General features: G+C 46.3%; 2 protein-coding genes across 2 annotated transcripts in view; both read left to right on the top strand.

Moving 5' to 3' along the window:
- Positions 1–2,261: 2,261 nt before the first annotated feature.
- LOC307229051 (prostaglandin D2 receptor 2) lies at positions 2,262–3,698 on the top strand (the record flags this gene model as incomplete). The annotated part of the gene is made up of 1 exon (XM_079998924.1): positions 2,262–3,698. The coding sequence occupies one exon, from the start codon at positions 2,262–2,264 to the stop codon at positions 3,696–3,698; it is 1,437 nt and encodes a 478-aa protein (XP_079855050.1).
- Positions 3,699–6,926: 3,228 nt separating this feature from the next.
- Positions 6,927–25,723, top strand: part of cabp2a (calcium binding protein 2a) — a gene marked incomplete at its 5' end in the record, with an annotated part of 25,351 nt that continues 6,554 nt past the window's right edge. Inside the window, 3 exons of the mRNA XM_079998923.1 lie at positions 6,927–6,968; positions 7,291–7,473; positions 21,410–21,631. Coding sequence (XP_079855049.1) covers positions 6,927–6,968; positions 7,291–7,473; positions 21,410–21,631 — 447 coding nt within the window. The remainder of the gene's footprint in view (positions 6,969–7,290; positions 7,474–21,409; positions 21,632–25,723) is intronic.

The raw sequence follows: 25,723 nt of genomic DNA, 5'->3' as shown, positions 1-25,723 counted from the left end.
TCAGTTTCACAATGCCTGTTGGATTTAATCAAACACGCAGAGCAGGTTTTCCGCTCTCATCTTCAATAATAATAATAATAATAATAATAATAATAATAATAATAAACATAATAGTCAGAACTTTTATTTGTATAGGACTTTTACACAACATGCAACTCTACTAGAAGGTAATCAAATAGTTATAAAAAACTACATGCATTTAATAAATACAAGTAAATATTATACCCAATAATGACGAAACCTTTGACCCCATGTTTCCAATCAACACAAAACAAGTGAAGTGACTGTTGTGGCCATAGTCTGGCAGACAGCAAGCCAGTGAAACCAAAACATTGTGACATAAGTTGAACTTTACTAGAGCCGATTGAAGTGATCGTGCATCAGCAGAAATATTAGTTCTGTACTTGACTGATTTCAACCCGACTTCTGAGCAGCACGAAACAGGCACATATTTGCATGTCTTGTCTTGGGTCAGCAACAGAAACCAATGTCACGTCCTGTACGACATCCTATTCTCACCATAGCTGGTATATAATGTAGGTGGTACACATGGGATAAAAGACAGGATATACTGACAGGATCAATGGAGCGGCACTGGCTGTTCCAAGCGTTTGAGATGTAGAAAAGAACATATGCTGCTTCTCTGAGATAACGCTGAGTTTCGCCACCGACTCGGTCACTTTGCCCTTTTTTAAATCTGTTAGGGACCGTGGTTTGCCGGGGAAATACCTCCTTCCCAGGTTGCTTAAAAGTCATCAAACTTGTAGATGGGCCCCCGTTCATTTATGCACAAACCTTAACCAAACTCTGAAGTGTGAGAGTTTTGTTGCATCAGGTTTTGTTGTTTCTTCAAACCGGGGATTCTGGGTACATATTCCTGTCCGGGCACGGGGAAATCTATTTGTTTTGTGAGGGCTCAACAACCAACAATAACTGTGTGTGTGCCTGTGTGTGTGTGTGTGTGTGCGCGCAAAAGGACCCATAATGTGAGAGACATAGCGTCAGGCCTGAACCACAACAGACACTGAGGTGGCAGAGCGTTGTCTGGCTGGCGAGCACTCCCTCACCACTGCATCAGCGGGATCAGTTGCCCAACAGCCGGTATGCAGCTCGCTCATTGTAACAGGCTTTGACATGCTGTTGACAGCGGTGGTAAAGATGACATTCTTGGAACAACGTGATCGGAACCCCCACACTTAACGAGCCACGAGGAAGAAGTGAAAGGAGGAAAAAATAAAATAAAAGGGACGAAATTGCTTAAATCCGGGACCAACGACCGTCGCGGCCGAAGGCGAGATGCGTAGAGAGAGAGAGAGAGAGAGAGAGAGAGAGGGAGAGAGAGAAACCCGGGGCTCACGCCTAACCGCTGGTATGCGAGGCAGTTGCCCTTTGGCTTTGCCAAGCACCGCGCGCACATACTACAGCCCTGAAGGGGAGTCAGCACACGTGAAATCACGCCGCCCGAGCGGCCGCGGAGCGGGTTGTGAATATGAAGCGGTGAATTCATCCGTGCGACAGGACGGAGAGGTGAGACGGAGACGGGACATTTTGTTTCCGCAACTGAGGTAGGTCATCAGCATTGATCATCAATGGTGATTAACAAGAAAGTGAAAGAACTGTAGTGTACCTGCACAGCCATGTCTTCATCATCATCATGCGTCATCAGCATCACTGCCATCGTCTTCAGACTGTGACGGATTACAAAATCAAAATCGTCTCTTCAAATACCCTCACCCCATCCCTGTGCCTTAAAAAAAAAGTCTCACCCTCCTGTTGCACTCCCCTGTCTCACTCTCCTGTCTCCTTCCCCTGTCCCACTCTCCTGTATCATTCCCCCGATCTCATCCCCCTGTCTCGCTCTCCTTTCTCATTCCCTGCCTCACTCCCCTGCCTCATTTCCCTGTCGCACCGTCATGTCTCACTCCACTGTCTCACTCTCCTGCCTCACTCCCCTGCCTCATTCCCCTGTCTCAATCTGCATGTCTTATTCCCCTGTCTCCTTCCCATGTCTCACGCCCCTGCCTTAATCCCCTGTCTCATTCCCCTGTCTCAAACTTGACTATGTTTGTAGAACATTGTTTCTCTACATGTGCATGGACCTGATCGCAATCAGGTCCATGCACATGTAGGGAAGCAATGTGATTATACTTTGCAGATTTTTGCGCCATAGTTTAAACAATATACCAAGCACCGAGTAATTACACCACAATCACACTCTGTTATTTATTTATCTATTTATTCATTTATTCTTTTTAGAAGCGATGCCAAACTACACCACCTTCCCTAATCCCTCTGCTAAGGAGGAGCAGCTGTGCCCCCTCCTCCAGCTGATGAAGAAGCACTCCTATAACAACCACACAGAGGCCAACATGGCTGTGGTGGCCATCCACGGCCTGGTTTCCTGCCTGGGCATTCTGGAGAACGCGCTGATCCTGTGGGTGGTCGGCTTCCGCCTGCGCCGCCGCACCGTGGCCTCCGTCTGGGTCCTCAACCTGGCCATGTCCGACTTCCTGGCCACCCTGACGCTCCCCTTCTTTACCCACTACATGCACTCCTCCCACAGCTGGGAGCTGGGCAGCCCGCTCTGCTCGGCCCAGGCCTCCATCTTCTTCCTCAACATGTTCGTGTCGGCCTTTCTGCTCGCGGCCATTTCCCTCGACCGCTGCCTCCTGGTCTCCAAGCCCGTGTGGAGCCAGAATCACCGGTCGGTGGCGGCAGCCTGGAAGGTGTGTGCCGTGGGATGGCTGTGGGGGGTCGTCAACACTTTCCCTTACTTCCTGTTCCGGGCTGTGACTGAGAAGGAGGATGGAAGGAAACTTTGCTACCACAATTTTGCCTTGTACACGTCCTCTCCAGATGTCCTTTTATGGAATTGTCGAGTACGGCAGGCGGCCACCGCCATCTCCAAGCTGCTGCTGGCGTTTGTGGTGCCCTTGACGGTGATTGCAGGGAGCTATGTCCTGTTCGTCCTCAGTCTGAGGAAGAGGAGAAGGAAGAGAAAGCAAAGTGCTTTCAATCTAATGGGAGCGCTGATTGCAACAGACGCCGACGGAGCGCCGAGAACTCCAAATACCGCCAAGACTACACAAGCCATCCTGTACAAACAGCAAGCGTCCACCCCGGGTATAAACCCAACGCCTTCTTCCGTGTTCACCTCCGGCCACCCCAGCCCGACCAATCAGGGTTTGCTCTCCCGGAGCTTCACCAAGATGGTGACATCCGTGATCGCAGCGTTTGCACTGTGCTGGCTGCCGTATCACATCTTCTGCCTTATTGAAGTGTCAGCCGAGTACCGGCCCGAAAGAGTGGTCCATGTGGAGGTGGGGCTGCCGCTGGCCACCACTTTTGCTTTCCTCAACCCCGTCCTGAACCCCATCCTCTACGCCTTCAGCTGTCCCCACTTCTGCGTGAGAATACGGCAGAGCTTGAGTTTAGTGTTTGAAGGGCTGGTGGAGGAGGGAGGGGGCGTCCCCAGACCTCCCGGAAGGAGACAGAACCTGCGCTTCAGGAGGGCGAGCAGCCGAGACGGGAGCGTAGCAACTCCGGCGTCTCTGCCCTCTCCGGGGACTCCGCGCCCGGCGCCCTCCTCCCCCGCCTCGCCCTCCTCGCCCTCCCTCTCCTCGTCTCGAGACGGACTGAAATTCACTCAGACTCCGGAGTCAAAACAAGAGGAGACAAACGGGATAGAGAATGTCTGAGGGTGCATTTACATTTTGTACGTATGGAGCGGAAGGAAATACATTAATGGGAAAGCCGTCATTGTGAGAGCTTGGATGCACTGGTGTAACCTAATTCGATTGTGTCATTTTAAACTATTGTTACTGTTACTTCAGGCAGTATTGATTTGCTTCACATACCTATTCATTTTAATATAGTGAATTCAACTCCTCCTCTTTGTCACCAAAGTAAAGTTGTATTCCTTATGTGATATACATTTTCTATATTATTCGATTCGATTATACAACAATAAACTCAAGGTACAGTAATATGGATGTCCATGTAACATGTACAAATTCTGTTGGAGACACGTTCCACCACCAGGGGCTGTCTACGTGTGGCGCTGCAGACAGACATACAGACAACGACTTTCCGCCCCTGTAATCCAAGGGCCCTGAATGCCTGAGCAGTTGAACTTCTGACCACCTTTTTGTGATTGGATTCTATTATTACGCAACATTCCCTGCCTCGACACTGCCAGATACACTGCCATATATCAAACACAATTTTTTTAGAAACCAATACAAAGCCTATACGACTTGCAATTTCAAACTCCTGTTGTTCTTTTAAGCATGTTCTTTTTTTTAAGAGAAGAACAAAATGTTGCAAATGATTGTATTGCGTGTGTACAAAATATTTTCAATGTACAGTATAAATAAAATGAAAAAAGAAAATGTGATATATAATTTCTTATATATATATATATATATATATATATATATATATATATATATATATATATATTTATATATTAAACAATTCATTATTTGTATAATTCTCTATATTTGTATATCATTTCATAATAAATATATATATATATATATATAATGTATATTTTTTCATTTGTTTGTTTTTTATGTCTACGTATTTGACATTTGACTGGCAATTTCAGTAAGATACACATAAATAAATGCAAATTGTGTCTGAAATACCACCAATGCGTTTATTAATTATTGTGTGAAAAATAAATGTAAATCTTTGTGATTTCTGCTTATTAGCTGTTTAAAAATTACATAGAAACATGTTGCACTTGTTTAGACTGATCCCCAACTCTGCAGACAGACCTATTGTGGAAAAACTCACTTCTTCAGTGCTTGTCCACATACATTTGGGTCTCTGATGGACCTACTAACACACAAACTGTCTTTTTGTGAGCTGTCTATTTCAGAAAACACGTGATACAATCCGTTCAGATTTACCATCCCTTCCTACATTAAGTGGGGCTTCATTATAATTAGAACTGCCCTCCATCTGAGTAACTCCACCCCCGGCTGGTGAATATAAAGCGCTGCCAGGAACTGTCCTGTTCGCGTCACAGACCAGCACAAATCTTTGAAAAGAAATAAGGAATTAATGACAAATATCCGTGAAGAAACTGCAGACAATGGAAGTGTAAGTATTTAAAAAATATATTCTGCTGTGTGTTTCTTTCTAAAAAGAAAAAAAATATATGTGATAGACTAGACCAGGGGTCAGCAACCTTCAGCCTTCAGCAATTCACAGTGACAGTGAATTTTATATGTCTATGTTTTGCTGTACTTTTCACATGAACCTTTGTACAAGGTATGTGCACTTTGCTTTTCTTCTAAAGGCTAAATAGAGTTAATGTCTTTAAAAAGACATGAACTAGTGACTTTCTGTGCCTTAATGTAAAGAGGAGAAAGGCAACATGTCTCGACCATCAGATCAGGGAAATTCAACAGATGATCCGTCTCAACTGAACTGCCCTATCAGCGAAACTGTCTCATCAGCAGGACCCATGCAGAGGCGTCGCGACATCTGCTGATCGACATCTCAACGACTCGTCAGCTCCGCCACTCCAAGAAAACTGTATTAAAAAAGTGAACTCTCCGGTGCAAACTGAGCACTTCCTCTGTGCCACTCTGTTGTGTTGTTACACTGAAACTGCTCCTCTTGTACAAGATTAAATACTTTATTAACCTAAGTATTTGTCTCCGATTTCCTCTGTAACGATTAGTCCGTCCAGGAAGTTCATAACAATTTAACTTTAACAGACAGCGTTAAGGTTCTATTTTTGTTCTTGTTTCTTTGCTGTGTTGCTGATGCTTTTCCAAACACCACATATTTGATGACTCTCTTTCTCACGCTCTCTCTCTCTCTCTCGCTCTGTGCACGATGGTAAATTACTTTGTGACAGACTGGAACACATACATAGTCACACACACACACACTCACACACACACACACACACACACACACACACACACACACACACACACACACACACACACACACACACACACACACACAAACGCGCGTGCGCGTCTCGGCCTGGGTTTTAGAACAAAGGATTGCCAAAAAACACTGTTGAAGTGGCTGGAAAAGGGTTTTGCATTCTTTAATTGAGCAAATACACTTTTTTAAATTACTAGGTGTAGAAATACTAGGCCAGTGCAATACAGTTTTGTATATATTACATTCAGGACATGTGTCGCATCGGTGTGTGTGTGTGTGTGTGTGTGTGTGTGTGTGTGTGTGTGTGTGTGTGTGTGTGTGTGTGTGTGTGTGAGATTGAATTTACATAATAAGTGCATGTGTGTGCCATAGTGCAGTTAATGACATGTAGGCAAAGAACTGCATTTTGCTGTATGGTGCAAAGAGGATTTACTGCAGGACAATTGATTTGATGTAATGCAAAATGTATGAATGAGCAGAGAATGCATTTAACCCTTAGGCTGTCCAGCTCTAAACAGGTGTTTGTGCGTGTGTGTGCGTGCGTGTGCGTGCGTGCGTGCGTGTGCGTGTGCGTGTGCGTGTGCGTGTGTGTGTGTGTGTGTGTGTGTGTGTGTGTCTGAGCATTTTAGTGTGGTTACATCCATGAGAGTGTGATAGAGAGAGAATGAGAAAAAATGGAGTGAGTGAGGCTACAAGCGGAGCGGTGATAAAGAGAGTGATGTGGTATCAGCGACAGGGATAAAAGAGAGAGAGAGAGAGAGAGAGAGAGAGAGAGAGATGATGAGAGAGGGATAAGAGAAGGAGGGGCAACAACGGGAGATATTCTCAGATTATCAGCAGAGAGTTGGACGCAGATGTGAGAGATAAAGTGAAAGAGTAGAGGGAGAGAGAGTAGAGAGTGAGAGAGAGAGAGAGAGAGAGAGAGAGAGAGAGAGAGAGAGGAAGAGGAAGGAAGAAGAGGGAACATCTGTGTGCATGCAATCTGGGCTGCTGAGATGAATTCAGCGAGAAGCATGTCGTCCATGGAGGCACCCGAGGGGAAGCTGGTCAAAAAGGTAAGGGTGGGTCATTGTGTCTATGTACGATGTACGTGCACGGTGCACGGCGCGCAGTGGAGGCGGTGGAGCCGGACTAGAATTGGTGGTGATGGACCATCCATCCACCCACCCATCCATCCATCTGTCAGCTATCCATTTATCCAGCCACCCAACCACTCACCCACCCCTCAGCCACCCATCCACCCATCCACCTACCCCTCCATCCACCCATCCATCGACCCATCCATCGTCCCATTCACCCATTCACCCCTCCATTATTTGATTGAAAGTCATTCCTGTCTCCTCCCTCTTGACCCCCTCTGCCCTTCCTTTCCCCCAGGGCTCCATCAAAAAGAAGATAGACTCGTTCAGGCGATGGAGCTCCGCCAGCATGAAGAGACCCCCGAAGACCAAGGCCAAGACCCTGAGTCTGTCCTCCGACGCGGGACACCCCGAGGACCTCTGGCTCCGCGAGGGGCAGAGGAGGAAGCTGAGGCCCATCGTCGACTCCGTCTTTGGACAGGTAGGTTTTCAGCACGGCCGGGTTGCCTCGACTAACTCAATCAGGATTATACATGTTTTTTAAGTGGCCTACTTGGGTTCGCTTCCAGTTTTGGTTTGTGTCGCATTGAGGTGGCCTATGTTTATGGTCAAACTGCAAATGATGCAGATGAAAATACTCAAGGGGGGACGTTTTTTTTTTTCCTTTTCAAAATAACCTGAACAGGTTTCTTAAGAGCTTTTCGGCTGTTGGTCATAAATCTTTCTGCCGAATTTTCTCAATCGCCACGACTTCCAACACGCCTCGCCTGCTCGACGTGGGCTGCAGCGTTTTCTTCTCCCACGAGGCAACAGGAGTGTTAACTGTGACCTAACTACGTCTGCTAAGCCTGACTTAACACTGATAACTGTGTTTCACAGGTATGACGTGAAACCTTCCTACCTGCGGTTTGTTTATTTGCGGTGCATGGAGCGATGAATCAGGGGTTTGATTCTTCCATTTTTTTCCCGTCGACAACCTGTCCTCACAAATAACGCAAGTCCAAAGAGTACTGCCTCAAGCTGTCTCTGTGGAAGGAAAACACTACTTGTTGGAATTTCCCGCTGCGAGCCAGCGGCGCGTGGGACGGATTGGGGCTGGAAATGTAAACAAATGCGGGCAGGTATGTAAACACATGCCCCGCCCGCCAATAACAGAGCACGCGGCGTATTTGGTTCGGTTCCTGTAATTGGGTCGAATCTGGGTCGAACTGCGCTCTCACCTGAAGCGCACCGCACGAGGGACGGTTTCTGGTCGACACCCGCCGAGACGAACCGCACCGAGGGGGTGAACGCACCAGGGTTCCATTCAAAGGGGCTAAACACGGCATTGTGTGAAAATGCCCTCAGTATTCCATTTCACCCGCCTGGAATAGGTATTAGTCATGCAACAGCATTACTAATAGTGTCTACATCTGTCTGTCTAAGTCTGAGTTTCAACGTTCATGGACATCCGTTCATATTTCATTTGACTTTGACTCACTTTGAATCACTTTTCCAACTAATGACAAATAATTCAAATTCAAGCCTAAAAGGAAGATATAATGTTAGTATGAAAACTAACTAGCTAAATAAGAAATTATCATTATTATTATAAAAAAAGAAGATAAACATACAAATTATACATATATTGTTTTTTTTTAGATATGCAATACTACAATATTTAAGAGAAGTTGATTGGCCAATTGATGAAAGAGCTGTGTTCTCCGTGGAATAGACCCATTTCGGGTCCCAGAGTAACCTCTTTCTGAGAGGTACAGGTATAGAATCACCTTTCAGAATAAATAATGCAACTTACATCCTTATGTGGCTGCAATGTGTATATGTGCAGCTCTTAACTGTGACACACCTTGCATGCATTTTATTAAATTGCGGGTAATTATTTTTTTCTAATTTTACACAATTAGGATTTTATTTTCCACAGCTACATGTTAGGTGCTAACATACTTAATATACTTTATATTGGTGTTATATTATAGGCTATGATTAGTGCAGGGACTGAATATACCTTGGCAAAAAAAAATAAATATATATATATATATATATATATATATATATAAATTAAAAAATATATATATATATATATGTGTGATATATATATATATACATACATACAATTATGTACATGTATATATATATATACATACAATTATGTACATGCAATACTATTATTTTGAATAATTTCTCCTCTCCGCATGGGAGCTGCTCTGTTGTTGGCTGCACAGACCAGCACAAACTTTTCAAAGAATGAGGAATTAATACCAACTGTCTGTGACAAAACTGCAGACCAGGGAAATAATAATTGTGTTGTGTGTTTCTTTTGGTATTTTTGAGGCATACTTATTTTATTTTATTTTCCAACGTTTCCTAATTGAAAGAAAAAGAAAAAAAAGCCCTGTGCGGTGTCCTGGCGCGGTGTCCCGGTGCGATGCAAGCGGCAGTGCAGCAGTGCCCTTGCCTTACGAAAGTCGGAACAAACTTTTAAATGATGCCTCGTAGATATGAGATGTGAATATGAGTGAAGAATCAGCAACCGGATTGCCTTTTTCTCGCCTCAAATTTGTTCAGAAGCAGATTTTGATGACCTGCTGAGGTGAAATAAGTGAAAGTTTATGGACTTCATACCACGGAAGCCTGCCACTCATGCTCAAACCCCAGTGGCTCACAGAGCTAGGGGCCTGGCAGCTCATTTACATTCAAAGCGGCACAAACTGAAACAGCCTGTCGAGAACAGGAGGGTTCTCGAGGCATGTTAGAATGGCTAGAATGCATAACCTGAGTGGTGTTTTCAGCAAAAAATTTCAAAGACATGTCTTGGGGATCTCAGAGACCGTATATTAACCTATTGAAAAGGAGTATAGTAGGTCCCCTTTAATATCTTCTGCAACGCCCTTTTTACCAATCATGTGTTTAAATATTGTTTGTGCGAAGGAAACGTTACGTTCATTATTGATCCTGTATTAAACAGTGTTCCGCTGATTGGTTGACCCTTTAAATATCAAGACTATATCGTACCATCTCCGCCTGATCCAGGCTCCAATGACTGCTTTTGCTCCAAACGGCGTTCAGGGGACTGACAGTTGCCGCTTACGTAAGCGACGCTATCGTGGGTTATCACCGTCTAATCCTAGCGATCTTTAGGGAATACCCGGATTTCTCTGTTTGAGGGCGTGATGTGTGTATGTACATGCATTACTACAAGCTTCATCTTCACAAAACTTTTCAACCTAAACTTAAAACACCCTTTAACATCATCATTTAACTCCACTTTAACTCATATTTTGGATTATATGCCGATTTTATTTCTCTATTTATTATCATTACTTTCTTTTTTTCTTTTCCATTGTTTATTTTGGCCACTGGCATACTAGTTGTTTATATAAGTGCTATTTTAGCACTTTCTCAGTTTTCCCATTGTTATTTTTAGCCTCTATCGGCATCACAGTCAAAGTATCCTTGGGCGTCTTGAATGGCACTTTGATAAGTTGAGGTTCAAGTGGTTAGATAAGATAAGATAGTGCTGCTGTAAGGCCAAAATCGGCCTTACAGCAGCTCATGACTAAGTATTTCAGAGGTTAGAGAACATACGCTAAATCAAGAAAATAAATACATGCAAAATAAAAAACGAGTAATAATCACCTTATCTATGATATAGCTTTCCCCGAAATACAAAGTAGAATAATAAAAATAATCAATGTTCAGTGTAGAATTTGGTAGTGTGTAATAACATATATTGTGTATAATAACAGTGAGAGCAGCGTGTTTATTAAGGAGGCATAATAAGTATTATTAAAGTGCTTTAAGTGTGTGTGTGTGTGTGTGTGTGTGTGTGTGTGTGTGTGTGTGTGTGTGTGTGTGTGTGTCTTTACATGCATGACACATGCTTGTGTGCTTATACAGTATGTGTGTGTTTGTGGGCAGGTGCTGGTGTGTGTTGTGTGCACCCAGATGGGCACTTGTCGCTGATACTTCACTAATGGACCTTGATCCGCAGCCTGATGGATTGCAAAGTGACGGGAAACTGCTGTGGCAGTTTAGAATATAGAGCAGCTTTAGCAGCGAGTCTCAAGGGTCACATTCCGCACGTGGAACGACCAGTTGCTGCTCCACCACGCGCTATCTCAAAGCATCCTTTAACTTTGTTTCCTCACTTTTAAGGTAGTTCTGTGCCAATTGAGGTTCCGGGAATTATTCGGGATTACCATTATTAGTTTTGTAGAGGGTGTTTGCTTCGTGTATCGATGATCTTATCTGAAGTAGTTCATAAATATCGTCCTTGTTAGATCTGCACATTAGGCTGTGCTGACAAAGCGAGAGTTGTTATGAAAATCAGGTTTATTATTGACTGTCAGTAAGATGCGAGTAATTCATAACTATTAGCAACTCTATCTGCCTCGGTCAAAAAAGCTTTATGGTTTAAAATCTTTGTTTGTCACCAACATAAGATCCTAAAAAGCCTGTTGAATAACCTGCTCTTTATGTTGCTTATTGCTTTTAAATGCACCAAGGGTTTGTTCTTTATCCTTTTGCCCGCGATACCTTTTGCAACAGATGGAGGGCACGATGAAAAGCGAAAAACAAGGGAAGCACGCGGGATTAGAAACGGAGTGATGGATGTCATAAAGAAGCAGAGAAGAGATTGATTGGAACGTAAAGGAGGATTAGCGGGGTTGGATTAAATCAGCGGGTAGATAAGATGGTCAGTTAAACTGAGATTTACTTCGAGAAGAACTCAAACTTCAGGGGACAAAACGCTTTTTGAAAACACTCTGTCGAGGACGCGCACAGCCGACGCTGCAAATGAACGCAGGACACCGCGGGGCAGCCGTCTCGCGTACGCGTTTCCATAGTTACAAGCAAGTACATTCGGGCCACAGAAGTAGGTGACGGTTGTAATATTTCATGGAGGACAACTTCTGATAATCATAAGCTTTTAATAACGGTGGTGATTGATTTGCTTTCATGCAACTCCCTGAACTCACTCACGCATACACAAGCACGGAGTATACGTTATATACAGTGTATATAGTAATATACAGTATCCATTTTTCAGTATTCCAACATTTGGAGTGGTCATGAAGTGTGAAGGGGTTTTCGATTTTATTTTTCGATCTCTACTCCAGCTAACCTTGCAGGGTTCATCCTTGGTGGTGGCTGATTTATTTTTTCCTTCACGCTGGGCCGGGGGGTTATTCCATGGTCACACATCCGTCGTTGTTCGCCAGCGGCATACGGGGAGAAGTGTGCTCTACACGCACACATGCACGCGTGTCGTTGGATGGATGCAGTGGATCCGCTCAAATTAAACATGCTCTGGCAGAGCTGCATGATGAGATAAAAAGCTGACGATTGTCGTTCTGATCTGTCAGAGATGCGAGCGGTTGCAACACAGTTTCAAGGCTGAACGTGTGCCGCTCATTTCTGCAATAATCAGCCTTTGTTTCTCAATAGTACATGGTGTTATTAATCGATACCAATGAAAACAAACAGATAAATCAAAATGTCTGTTGTATGTTAACAAATTAAACAATCAAATCAAGTGAAATAAAATCATTAAGATACTGACGAACATCCTGGATTCCCTCAACAGTCCCCAATAGAGTAGAGGTGGAGTAGGGGTAGAGTAGAGTGGAGTGGAGTAGTGGTGGAGTAGAAGAAGAGGTAGAGTAGAGGTGGAGTAGAGTAAAGGTAGCATGAAGTAGAAGTAGAGTAGAAGTAGAGTAGAGTAGAATAGAGTAGAGTAGAAGTAAAGAAGAATTGAATCTGACATAGGGGCATGGTGATGCCCATGACACTGCCATGTCTTCCACTGACACACCTCCAAACAGGGCAGTGGATGCCGCTACTCCCGTGTAGAGTGAGCCTTGATGCCAGGTGGCAATACTCGGAATTTCCATGTAAGCTTGTGTGATGCCGTGGCATAACCAACGAGAAAGCCGCTGTTCCAGCAGAGGTTTTCCCAATATAGCCCCCCTGTGAGAAACAAACAGTTGTGCTCCTCATTGCCGATGTGCGCCGGACATATGTATCCAGAGCACGAATAGGGCATAAGCAAAACCTCATTAATGTGCAGTGGCGGGTAGGGGGTAGTGTCAGTCGGTTCAAAGCGCTTGCCTGTGAGACAGCGCAGTACCAATGCCAGGTCCCATTTTGGGGCGAAAGAGTGTAACGGGGGTCGGACACAAGGTGGCTGTTCAAGCCGTACGTGCCCTCCTGGCTCAGCAGATGGCCTAGTTGGCCCTGGCACATAGGGGGGCGTGATACTGGTCCACCAGGGGGACATGGCCACCCAGTTGAGCCCTTTCCTCCTCCGTCAACCCGGGGATGGAGGGTCTAAACAGTCCATCACCGGTGAGCTATTTCCAGGAGAGCAATCAGGTCCAGCCACAGCGCATGCTGGGACTGTGTGGCCCAAGTCATGACCCTGCCTGCTGACACTGCCAGGACTTGGGTCAGATGAAAGATGCAACCTCATCAACATCCTCCGGAGACAGCGTCTATCTGCCGCCGCAAGGTACCCAGGGAGGCAGTGAGGAGGGAGATGTTGATGGCCGCTGCCACTGACCGTGCCGCACACTTGACGCTCCTCTCCACAAAACCAGAGAGGAGCTGGTGGCACTTGTTCGGCAGAATGGGCTTTCTGTCACTCTGCCATACGGCACGAGGGTTCAGGAGCGCTGTCAAACCCGTCTCTAAACAAGGGATCCCCTTTGTCTGAGCGTTCACCCTTTGCCTCCCCACCTTCCTTCCCCTAAAATGGAGATAGGTGGATACCAGTGTTTGGATGGAGCCAGGTGTTGACCCGGCAGCATCTATGTACTGTTTGCTGGTGGGGAACTGTGGGGAGAGGATATGACACCTGGCTGCAGACGGGGTTTTGTAGACCTCTGCCACCATTTTGTCAGGCACCTCGACGGAGGGGGCTGGGGGGCAGGGTGATGCCCTCCCTCGCTGCCGATGAGCGAATCAGCCCCGGGAAGTTGTCGCGGAGCAGTCGAACCGGGGGCCACGCCAACCTCTGACGCCAGGGCGATAACTGAGGCTCTTGCTGATGTGTGAACTAGAACTCTTCCTAGTGTAAAACGTATTCCCCAGTTCAGGGATAGGACGTTGGTCTGTGACGTCATCGCGGATTCGCGCATCCGCTCCCTCAGTCATGATATTGAAAAAAAATGAACAATTTGTCAAAATGTTGATGAGTAACGTTTTTTCGCAAAACCGTCACATTTGGATAACGACCTCGCGAGAGAGGTCGACTCAATCATGATATGATATGATAAGATACTGTTGACATATAATAACCATTTGGCCAAGATGAGTTCACTCTACCAAGGTATTTCCACACTGAGGCACGGGCCAATGTTCAAATGGATTCTTATTACTTGTGTGTGAAAGAAAAAAGTTTCCCCAGTGGAATATTCACATTAAATGACTCAATAAGACTTGTTCTCACAGGTTTGTTGGCAGATTAGTGAGCAGACAGGACACCAACACACTGTGATGAATTAAAGGTTTCTTCAGGGCCTGGTCACGCCACACCTGAACACACCGCGGGAAAACAAAATACCCATTGTATGATAAACGCTATAATGATATATATATCTTTTTTTTAATCTGTGTTTGAGAAGTGAAGCCAGTAATCCAACATTTTCCATTGTTCGCAAAAGAACATTTCTTCTTCTCTTTGTGTATGTTTCTATACTCACTGGTTCTCGCTCAACGTGACCACCTTTCTCAGCATAGGGATGATGATACAAAACAAATAAAATTAAACAAATAAACAACTTAAAGACCTGCATTCCGATTTTCATGTCGGCGAAAGAAAATCGGCGTTGGCGTAAAATTGTATTTAACGGCAAATAAAGAAAACACTATAAGAATGAGAGCGGCTTAGGCAGATTGGACAGATTTATAACTGGGTTATCTGGCGCAGAATTACTGGCGACAGGCTGTCGTAGAATGCCGCGGTGCTGTTGACAGCGAACACCGAGAAGGGGTTCCATTTTTTCCTTCCATCTCTCCATGTATGTCCCTCCCTATCCTACTTTTACAAAATATTTCCTTTTTTTTTGTCACTTTAATCTGTAAATCCGTGGAGAAGCCGGGACCTCGCCGACAAACTCAAATCTGCCCCCACTGTGCACTCGATACAGGTGCAAAAGGCATTATCCTCCTTTTGGGAGTGGGGCACGGGGGCAGAACGTGGATCAGGGAATGTGGGACAATCCAAAGAGCCATATGCGGTTGTCATCCGAAAAAAAATGTCATGTCAGTTTAAATATAAAGCCTGCTGGGACTGCGGCGACACAATTTATTTATACTGGATTGGATTGGACTGAATTCACCTCCCTGGCTTATCCTTTTGGTTTTCATGCACACGTGTGACACCTGTGTGCTGATTGATGATGATGATGATGATGATGATGATGATGATGATGATGATGATGGCGGCCTCCTTTATCCTGACACACATCACCAAACCAGACCGCCCGCTCTGAATTATTCGGCACCCTTTCTATTATCCTTGCCTCGTAATTAAAAATCAATTCACCTCGGGATTACTCCGGGTGTCATCCCGGGCGGGACGGGACAAACCGTCCCATTGAAATTGACGCGAGGGGGGAAAAAAACTCCGCTCGGTTGCGTTTGAAAATGGCGGCGACGCCATTTGTCACAGCATTTGCTGCGGAGATTAACTCACATTGGCGGTCACAGGGGCCACTCGTCTTTTTTTTTCTATATTCGAAAGGTATTATGGCAAAGGCAGTCGTGGATGAGATGATACTTTGAGTATGCTTCTGTTAGTGTCCTGACGTCAGAGGGGCTTAACGCACACACACACACACACACACCTATTAAAATTCTGATCTCTGTGTGTGTACGTGCGCATACGTGCATCATGCCGGTGGGTGGGTGTGTTTGCCCATTGCGGCGTGTGTTAGTGTGTCATGCATAAACAAAGAGTCATGACATGACCTTTGTTGTGGAAAGACGTGAGGACGGTTCCAGCTACTCAGTGAAGTTCATCAATGACTCCGCTGCCTAAGCGATCTGATTTTGACCGACCTCGGAATTCTCTGAAACTCGTCTTTTTTTCTTGCAACTTTTCCATCGAAAGGAGGAGACGGTCAAGGCATTCCTCCGCCTTTCGACACTGTCCCTGATTCTGGACGTATGTGTTGTTCTCACCGCCTCCTCCAGGGAGACTTGACCCGACCTAGAGCGCAGCTTAGCACGGCCCCCCCTGAAAAACAGGACTTTTGGAATCTGTCCACCACGGTTTTTACTTCCCTTGTATTGGGTTTGAGATTTTATTTATGATTATTATTTTTTTATTATTAACGTAGGTCCAGCCTCTATCCGTGCCTTTCAGGCATTTGTGATGTTTGCTGTCATTGAAAGGGTTGGAAAAAAAACAAATCTCTCTTGCTGATCCCTGCATTGTGTGTGTGTGTGTGTGTGTGTGTGTGTGTGTGTGTGTGTGTGTGTGTGTGTGTGTGTGTGTGCTGACAGTTGATTGAGTGCAAGTCAAGCATGTTGACAGGGTTGCCATTAGTGCTGCCTGCTGCTAATTGAGAGTCTGAAACCAGTTATTCCTCTTTACAATTTCCTGTTGATGTTCCTGTTGATTTAAACCACGTCAAGCCACACCAGTCTCTATGTGGCTCCAGTCTCCATGCGGCTCCAGTCTTTTTGTGGCTCCAGTCTCAATGCGGCTCCAGTCTCTATGGGGCTCCAGTCTCTATGGGGCTCCAGTCTCTATGGGGCTCCAGTCTCTATGGGGCTCCAGTCTCTATAGGGCTCCAGTCTCTATGCGGCTCCAGTCTCCTTGCGGCTCAAGTCTCTATGGGACTCCAGTCTCTATGGGGCTTCAGTCTCTATGTGGCTCCAGTCTCCATGCGGCTCCAGTCTTTTTGTGGCTCCAGTCTCTATGGGGCTCCAGTCTCGATAGGGCTCCAGTCTCTATGCGGCTCCAGTCTCTCTGCGGCTCCACTCTCTATGGGGCTTCAGTCTCTATGTGGCTCCAGTCTCCATGCGGCTCCAGTCTTTTTGTGGCTCCAGTCTCAATGCGGCTCCAGTCTCTATGGGGCTCTAGTCTCTATGGGGCTCCAGTCTCTATGGGGCTCCAGTCTCTATAGGGCTCCAGTCTCTATGCGGCTCCAGTCTCCTTGCGGCTCCAGTCTCTATGGGACTCCAGTCTCTATGGGGCTTCAGTCTCTATGTGGCTCCAGTCTCCATGCAGCTCCAGTCTTTTTGTGGCTCCAGTCTCAATGCGGCTCCAGTCTCTATGGGGCTCCAGTCTCTATGGGGCTCCAGTCTCTATAGGGCTCCAGTCTCTATGCAGCTCCAGTCTCTCTGCGGCTCCACTCTCTATGGGGCTCCAGTCTCTATGTGGCTCCAGTCTCTATGCGGCTCCAGTCTCCATATGGCTCCAGTCTCAATGCGGCTCCAGTCTCTATGGGGCTTCAGTCTCTATGTGGCTCCAGTCTCTATGTGGCTACACTCTCTATGCGGCTCCAGTCTTTATAGGGCTCCAGTCTCTATGCGACTCCAGTCTCTATGGGGCTCCAGTCTCTGTGCGACTCCAGTCTCTATGGGGCTCCAGTCTCTATGGGTCTCCAGTCTCTATGTGGCTTCAGTCTCTATGCGGCTCCAGTCTCTATATGGCTCCAGTCTCTGTGGGGCTCCCAGTTTCTATGGAGCTCCAGTCTCTATGTGGCTCCAGTCTCTATGGGGCTCCAGTCTCTATGGGGCTCCAGTCCTTATGCGGCTCCAGTCTCTATGTGGCTCCAGTCTCTATGTGGCTCCAGTCTCTATGGGGCTCCAGTCTCTATGTGGCTCCAGTCTCTATGTGGCTCCAGTCTCTATGTGGCTCCAGTCTCTATGGGGCTCCAGTCTCTATGTGGCTCCAGTCTCTATGGGGCTCCAGTCTCTATGTGGCTCCAGTCTCTATGGGGCTCCAGTCTCTATGGGGCTCCAGTCTCTATGTGGCTCCAGTCTCTATGGGGCTCCAGTCTCTATGGAGCTCCAGTCTCTATGGGGCTCCAGTCTCTATAGGGCTCCAGTCTCTATGCGGCTCCAGTCTCTATGGGGCTCCAGTCTCCATAGGGCTCCAGTCTCTATGGGGCTCCAGTCTCTATGGGGCTCCAGTCTCTATGGGGCTCCAGTCTCTATGTGGCTCCAGTCTCTATGTGGCTCCAGTCTCCATAGGGCTCCAGTCTCTATGGGGCTCCAGTCTCTATGGGGCTCCAGTCTCTATGGGGCTCCAGTCTCTATGGGGCTCCAGTCTCTATGTGGCTCCAGTCTCTATGTGGCTCCAGTCTCCATAGGGCTCCAGTCTCTATGGGGCTCCAGTCTCTATGGGGCTCCAGTCTCTTTACGGCTCTTAACAAACATCTGGAAGCAGCTGGGTCATTTCCTTCTGAACCCTCTAGAGACCTAATTGGGACCCCTTGGCTGGAAAGAGGCTCTTGAAGTTCCCTCTGCTTGATGTTCTGGGAGTAATTCACAAGTATTCCTTTTTTTTTATTTTTTTTTTATTTTTTGGCCTCAGCATGTGAAACTGAGCTCTGCTGCCCTCTTCTGTTAATAACTCCTCACTGTTACATCTTCTTATGAATTAATACGTGGGGTTTTTTTTTTTGTGCCGTCCGTTTCTACGTTATGACACAAACATGAGATGAACAGGACTGAACCACGTGAACTCGGGCGTCGGTGGCTCCTCGTTGGGTTCGCTGCTCCCGTTTCTTAAAACGGAGCTGGTAGGAAAATAAATCGGGGTGAAGCGTCCGGCCTGGAGAAGCCTTCCCTGGAAAGAGAGCGTCGTGGAGGAAGGAGTCAAAGACGTTTATGGAGAGGGAGGTGGGGATCCGTTTTCTCTTTTCTCCTCCAGAGCTGTACGTTCGTGAGTGCACAGGCCTGCTGAGGCCGAGAAAACGCACGCCGTGCTAATCTCCCCCACACGCTCACACGCACGCACACACACACACACGCACACACACACACACGCACACACACGCACACACACACACACACACAGCGCTGCAGCACGTAAAAAAAAAATCACAGATCAAATCAAATAGCACATTAAGGAACGTTGCAAAATCCTAATGTGTGAAATATGAAAATATTTCATTTTGTTCTATTTCATTGGAAAGATGCAAATGCATAATACTTGTTTTTCCCTTCAGCCCCCAAGTGATTTACTCCTCATGTCATATAATAACAACAATAATAATAATAATAATAATAATAATAATAACAACAACAACAACAGCAACAACAACAACAACAACAACAATAATAATAATAATAATAATAATAATAATAATAATAATAATAATAATCAAAAAGCAAAGAAAAACACATTACAAAATAGAATAATCAAAGAATTAAATAAATAAAAAACAGGGTAAGAATAAGCGTTCCGTTGCAAATTATATCATGACACCCAAAATGTGCGAAATAAAAATAAAATAAAATAGCATAAAGCCTGGTCTGTGACAGACGTAATTGCTTTCACAGCTGCCTTGATACTATTATGCACAAAATAATGAATGAATGAATGCCCGGACGAACATTTGTCGTACTTTGTGTTTTCTATAGTTCTCTCTGGGCAAGGAAGTTGATTTTTGCAATTTTATCTGGAAAAAAAAAAAAAAAAAACCCACACAAACAGGGAAACCTTCCTGGAAGCGAAGTCCCTCGAAATGAAGTCTGGAGACCAGGCCTCCGAACGCGTTCCCAGTTTACTCAGCATCAAGCAGAAGATCAAAATTAGATAAATACCAACATTTCACTCTCTGCTGGTTTTGAGAGATTGACAGTTTCACCCGAAAAGTCCCTGTGAGCTCTGCGGAGGTGGAAGGGCGCCGGCCGCCGTCCCATTTCCTTCCACATTCCACCGTATTTCTCTCCTCTTCTCTCACTCTCTGACGCTTTCTAGCTTTTAATGGTTTTCTAATTGGCCCATTTTTTTCTCCCCGAATCACACTCTGCTCTGTTTATTCGCCCCCCCCCCACCCCCCCATCTGTCATTTTCTCCCTTTAGGTATTTCTTTCCCCTCTCCTCCACATTTGCCAGCTCCTGTCACCAGCACTTTTTTCTATAATCTCAAATGCCGGGGATTAAACTGGCGGCCAGCTTTCCCTCCATAATTCTACCCATCCCATCCCCCTTTTGCAACCCCCCACCCCACCACTGCTCTCTCCCTCTCCCTCTCTCTCTCTCCCTCTCTCTCTATATATATATATCTCTAACACACACACACACACACGCACACGCACACGCACACACACACACACTTATCTGCCAGACTAGTCATTTGGAGAATTTAAGCGCAGTGTTTGACATCCACAGCGAGAGAGAAAGGTGGGTGGGGATGGATGAGATTAGGTTCGGGGTAATTCGAGGGAACACTCATGGAGTGGGGGTAACGGTGAGAGCTAAACAGATAAGAGAGGGAGTGAGAGAGGGGGGGGGGGGTGGTTAAGTCATGCAATCAGAGTTAGATTCTGAAAAGCAGGTTGTGCATAAATCGGCCCAGATATGACTTGGTTCCCTCTGCCCGCCCTGCAAATCTCCACTGCGTTGGTGGCGTTCCATAGCACCGCACCACCCGCTCCACGTCCAGCATGACAGCGGCGGGTGACCTATGGGTGTTAAGGATTCACCGTGACATCATGCGCATACCTTACCCATCATTGGACCAGTAGGACCTTGGATCGTAAGCACGTGCGCTCGGAGGAACATCACAGTCGTTTTGAGTGGCGTTCAGTGGTGGTGGTGCGGCGCCGGGGAAAGGCTCTGGCTTCAGCCCCCACCTGGGCTGCGGAAGGCACTGCCCCATGCGATGCAACTTTGAGGTTTTTTTTTTTTGTTGTTTTTTTTTGTTTTTTTTTTCGTACGTAACACTTGAGCGCGGAGAGGCAAAGGAGGATTGTGGGGGAAGTGACGGAGGGGAGAAGAGGAGACCGGGAAGTCAAGGCGGACGGGGGCGGGTGAGAGTTCAGAGGCAGGGAGCGGGTGATGGGAAACATCAACAAGGCTTCTAGAAAGAGAAAAATGAAGAAGGTAAGGAACTCTTCCATTATTAAGCCATCTTAAAAAAAAAATCGAAATAAAAATCATATCTGATTTACCAAATGGAAGTGCGCCCGTGCTGCACTGACATGTGAGAGCCAGGGACGACAATATTTTTTTACAAACGTAGCCGTGACGTATGCAACCGCAGAAATACGGTGCATTCTGTGACGGCGACGGTGGCGGCGCCTCAGAAAGGAGGACGCAGCGGGCGTGACATCACAGCCGCACGTTCGCCAGTCGACGCCGGTCGCCGATTTGACCGCCGTCCAGGAGGAGTGATTGTCACCGTTGATGTGTCTACCCATCTAATTAGTCTCCCCCCCCCTTCCCCAAGGGGGTGTCACCCACGGAAGGGAGCGGAGCCCCGTTGGCCGCCGCCGTGCTGGGGGGCGTGGGCGGCGCGGGAGAGGTGGACACGGACGACGACGAGGAAGGAGGGAGTGAGCGGGATTTTGACGGGCCTCTGTGCACGCTGGTTCAGAACTGCAACATGCTACACAACATAGTCGGGCCCGCCTGTATCTTCCTCAGACAGGGCTTTGCGCAGAGCCAACTTGTATGTATGAGAACTCCACACACACACGCACACACACACACACACACACACACACACACACACACACACGCACACACTCAAACACACTCTCTCGTGCGCACCAACATTCTCAGATCGCGTCCAGCCTGGATAACTGGTAATGAAGCCAAAATCACACATTTGCCAACGCCGTCCCATAAATCTCTTCATCCGCCCACCCTCACAGGGCCATCATAATCGCGCCACCACGCGAGGTCACATGGAGGTCATCCGTCAAACCCCCGCCTCAGAACTCCTCCTGACATCACCACAGCCCCGAACCCGGGAACGGGACGAATCTGCGAGCTCATGTTTCATATGCTCTGCAGAATACGTCTGCCCCGCACCCCCGCCATTCAAACATCGACCTCCGCCCGACCTCGCCAGGGTCAGGCCAATCACAGCCGCCTAATATCTGCCGTTTAGTCACCTCACCAAGACGGCTGATGCGGAACGGACTGTTGAACGTGAAGCTTTTGCTGATAAGAACGGTGAGTTTTGCCGTCCTTCTGTCGGGATTTGGTAAAAGTCAAATTTACCGGCTGGCCCCGCGGGTCGCCACTCTTTTCGTCCCTCAGCGCCGTGTGACGCGCTTCATTGCTCTGACTGGCCGTAGGTCTATCCAATTGTGTCCAGAGACATTTTGGTCCGCGCCCGTTGGTAACGCCCCCTTGGAAGTCGCGAGTTGTTCTGGCGATGTCGGGCTACCACAACCCGCCCATTCCCCGGCAATATTCATCGTTCTTCATGAGCGGATCCATCAACCACCGACGTTCCCTCCACCCAGTGAGCGTTGAACCTCCCCCATTCCACCCCTTCACCCTGAGCCGGACCTGGTGTTGCTGCTACCACTTTTAATTGAGTTGCTCTAGTTTCTAAGTTGCCGGAACTTTCTGACCTCATTTTTGGAGAATAGCCACCGATGATTAACTCAAATGCGGTAATATATATGGATATAATTACGAACCGTCATATTCAAACGGCTGGAAAAATGTCAACCGTGGGAAGTATCTTGTGCCAAAAATGATTAGAGAGAGAGCTTTAAGGTACAAAAAAAAAAAATGAAATCTAATAGACCGTAATACCGCGACAGAGCCCCCAGATTGTAATTTAGATCCCACATTTATGCCTTACGTAATGGCCGCCACTCCATCCAGCATCTCCACTTACTCCATATTAATGTGTTTTGGGAGAACAGGGGGAGATGGCGCAGATCAATATGGACCTCATTTCCTGCCGATAGTGGCGCTAACCGATAAGAGCCATTAGGGAGGTGACGACGAGCGACGGCTACTTTACCGAGCGGAACGAAGACCTTGGACGTGGAGTCCAGAGGAGAAATGTAGTGTTAAAAAAATGACCTTAGGATTGAAACAGCAGCCTCTGCCTCCTGTGCTGCTCTAAGTACAAAAAAAAGCAGTTATCGCTACGGTGGCATTTTAAGATGTATGGTGCATGGAAGTTTATTGGTTAATAAATGCGTGCATTCATACCCTTATTGCTAAATGATGTGTTGTTTTGGAAAGCGTGTTTAATTAGGAAGCAATAAGAATCTTGACTTGACGATAAACAGATAAAGGAAATCAATGGGAATCCTTCACAAAGTCCAGGGTGGAGTCCATGAGTTGGAAAGGGTGAGATACCCGTTACCTGCCGTTAATCCCTGGATCCGCCCCGTTCCTCTAAAATGCCAAACTCAGAACAAGGCCTCCCGATAAACAGCGGCTCGTTCGATGACGCGGGTTCTGAAATTCGTAGCGCCATGTCTTTGTCATCTCTTTTTGTTTGGCTTGGCAAAGAGGTTATTGAATTCCTCCCCGTCACCAACGTGATGTAATTATACGGAAGGTACAAAGTTACAAAGGATGTTTAAGCTGTATCGGGATTTCAATATGGTGACGGTTTGTCCGAGCCACAGTAAACACCTGAACGATTTCAAGCATCATCCATTCGAAACACAAGCATTCTGACGGACATCTTTTGTCCAATTGTTTGGATGTATTGACAAACGCATTGAAGCGCCGCAAAACAATTACTGCTAGAGCCACCGCAACAACATAAGAAGGCAAAACTGGAAGAAGAGCCTAGTATCGCACTAGAACAAAAGCAATTAAAGTGTGGAGCATCATACACTGTTCAAAATACCCTGCACTCAATATAAAATGGACAAAAAAACTGGAAAAGACTGACACAATGAATGCACCACTGCACGCTATTCATTTAGGTAAAAAACTCTCTGTGTTTAAGCGTGTGTGTGTGTGTGTGTGTGTGTGTGTGTGTGTGTGTGTGTGCACTTATGTTGTATACAGATATGTGACTTAGAGCATACATGACATATCCATGTGTTTTAGTACATATATTTTTAACCTGCACAGGTGTGCGTGTGTGTGTGTGTGTGTGTACGCGTGTATGTGTGTGTGTGTGTGTGTGTGTGTGTGTGTGTGTGTGTGTGTGTGTCTGTGGGCCCACGTGCATGTGTGTGTGTGTGTGTGTGTGTGTGTGTGTGTGTGTGTGTGTGTGTGTGTGTGTGTGCGTGTGCGCATGCGTGCGTGCGTGTGTGTGTGTGTGTGTGTGTGTACGCATGCGTGTGTGTGTGTGTGTGCGCGCATGCGTGCATGCGTGTGTGTGTGTGTGTGTGTGTGTGTGTGTGTGTGTGTGTGTGTGTGTGTGTGTGTGTGTGTGTGTGTGTGTGTGTGTGTGTGTGTGCGTTTAATCATGAAGTGGACCCCGGCGCAGACAGATGAAAAAAATAAAAAATAAAAAATCAACTGGAGATAAAATAAAATAACACTAAGCTGCATGATTTGTAATACAATTTAGCCTGTAATCTCCCAGGCACTGTTCTCTCCCCTGAATACCCCCAATCCAATCCTGTATTATTCCTGTTGCTGATGTCACAGCCTGCCAACTGCCTTGAGAACATGCGGGGAGAACACAAACACACACACACACACACACACACACACACACACACACACACACACACACACACACACACATTTATCCTGGCATCTCATGTTATGCCATCACACTAGACCGAGCAGATCATACACATACAATCCCTTTTTCATGGAGTATTGATTATGTGCGACCTATTAAGCTTTTCCTTATTTTCTGTCATGTATTTAATGTTACAGTGTGGGGTGTTCATAGGAGACGTGGCCAAAGTGTCAGATGATGGGGTCAACTAATGATGAACTAATCGCTGTGAACGAAACACTGTGAACGAAACACTGTGAACGAAACACTCTGAACGCTCGGTTTTCAAAGGTTCTTTCCACTCTCTGCAGCAGCTTGACGTCAGCTCGTCTCTAAGCGGTCACCCGCTCCATCCCATCCGCCGTGCGTTTCTCCAAACCAAACAAATAAAATCGGTGTTTTTATTTTTTATTTTTTTCATCATAGATGTATCTATTTATTTTGTTTATTCCGCCTATTTTCGGACATTAACATGAGACAAAAGATCCCCCCGTGCCAGAGTCCCCGTGCGCCGGATGGGTGGATGCGGTGCGGTGGCCGCGTAGATCTAATAAGAGTGAAGATCCAGCAACTTGGATTGCTTATTTCTCACTTCAAGTCTGTTGGGAGACAGATTTTGGCGGACAGATGAGATGAAATCAGTGAAAGTTTACCGAGTAAATAAAACAGAGCCCGGAGTAAAGCTCAAACCCCATTGGCTCAGAACTGGGGACTTGGCTGCTCAATCACAGTTTAAGGCGACACGGTCCGGTTTTAGAGGCATGTCACACTGGCTCGAATGCATAATCTGGGTAGCATTTTCAGGAAAAAAAAAAAGTCAAAAATGTGTTTCGGGGATCTCAGAGACATAACACATGTAAAAAAAGGAGCATAATAGGTCCACTTTCACAGATGAATAAATAAAGTAATAAAAAAAACAACACGCTTGTCTGACCCCTTTTCTATGTTCTCCACATTGAATTTAACTTACTAAACTTTCATTTAAATTAAGTTCAATGTTAAGTTCATTGTTCCTAAACACACACACACACACACACATATACACACAGAGCTAGATAGATTATATAAATAGGCAATAATAATAAGAATAAACCA

The sequence above is a fragment of the Zeus faber genome (genome assembly GCF_960531495.2).
Source record: "Zeus faber genome assembly, chromosome: 4".
NCBI classification, from domain to species: domain Eukaryota; kingdom Metazoa; phylum Chordata; class Actinopteri; order Zeiformes; family Zeidae; genus Zeus; species Zeus faber.
Note: the sequence above shows the minus strand (reverse complement) of the source record. Positions and strands in the feature narration are given on the sequence as shown.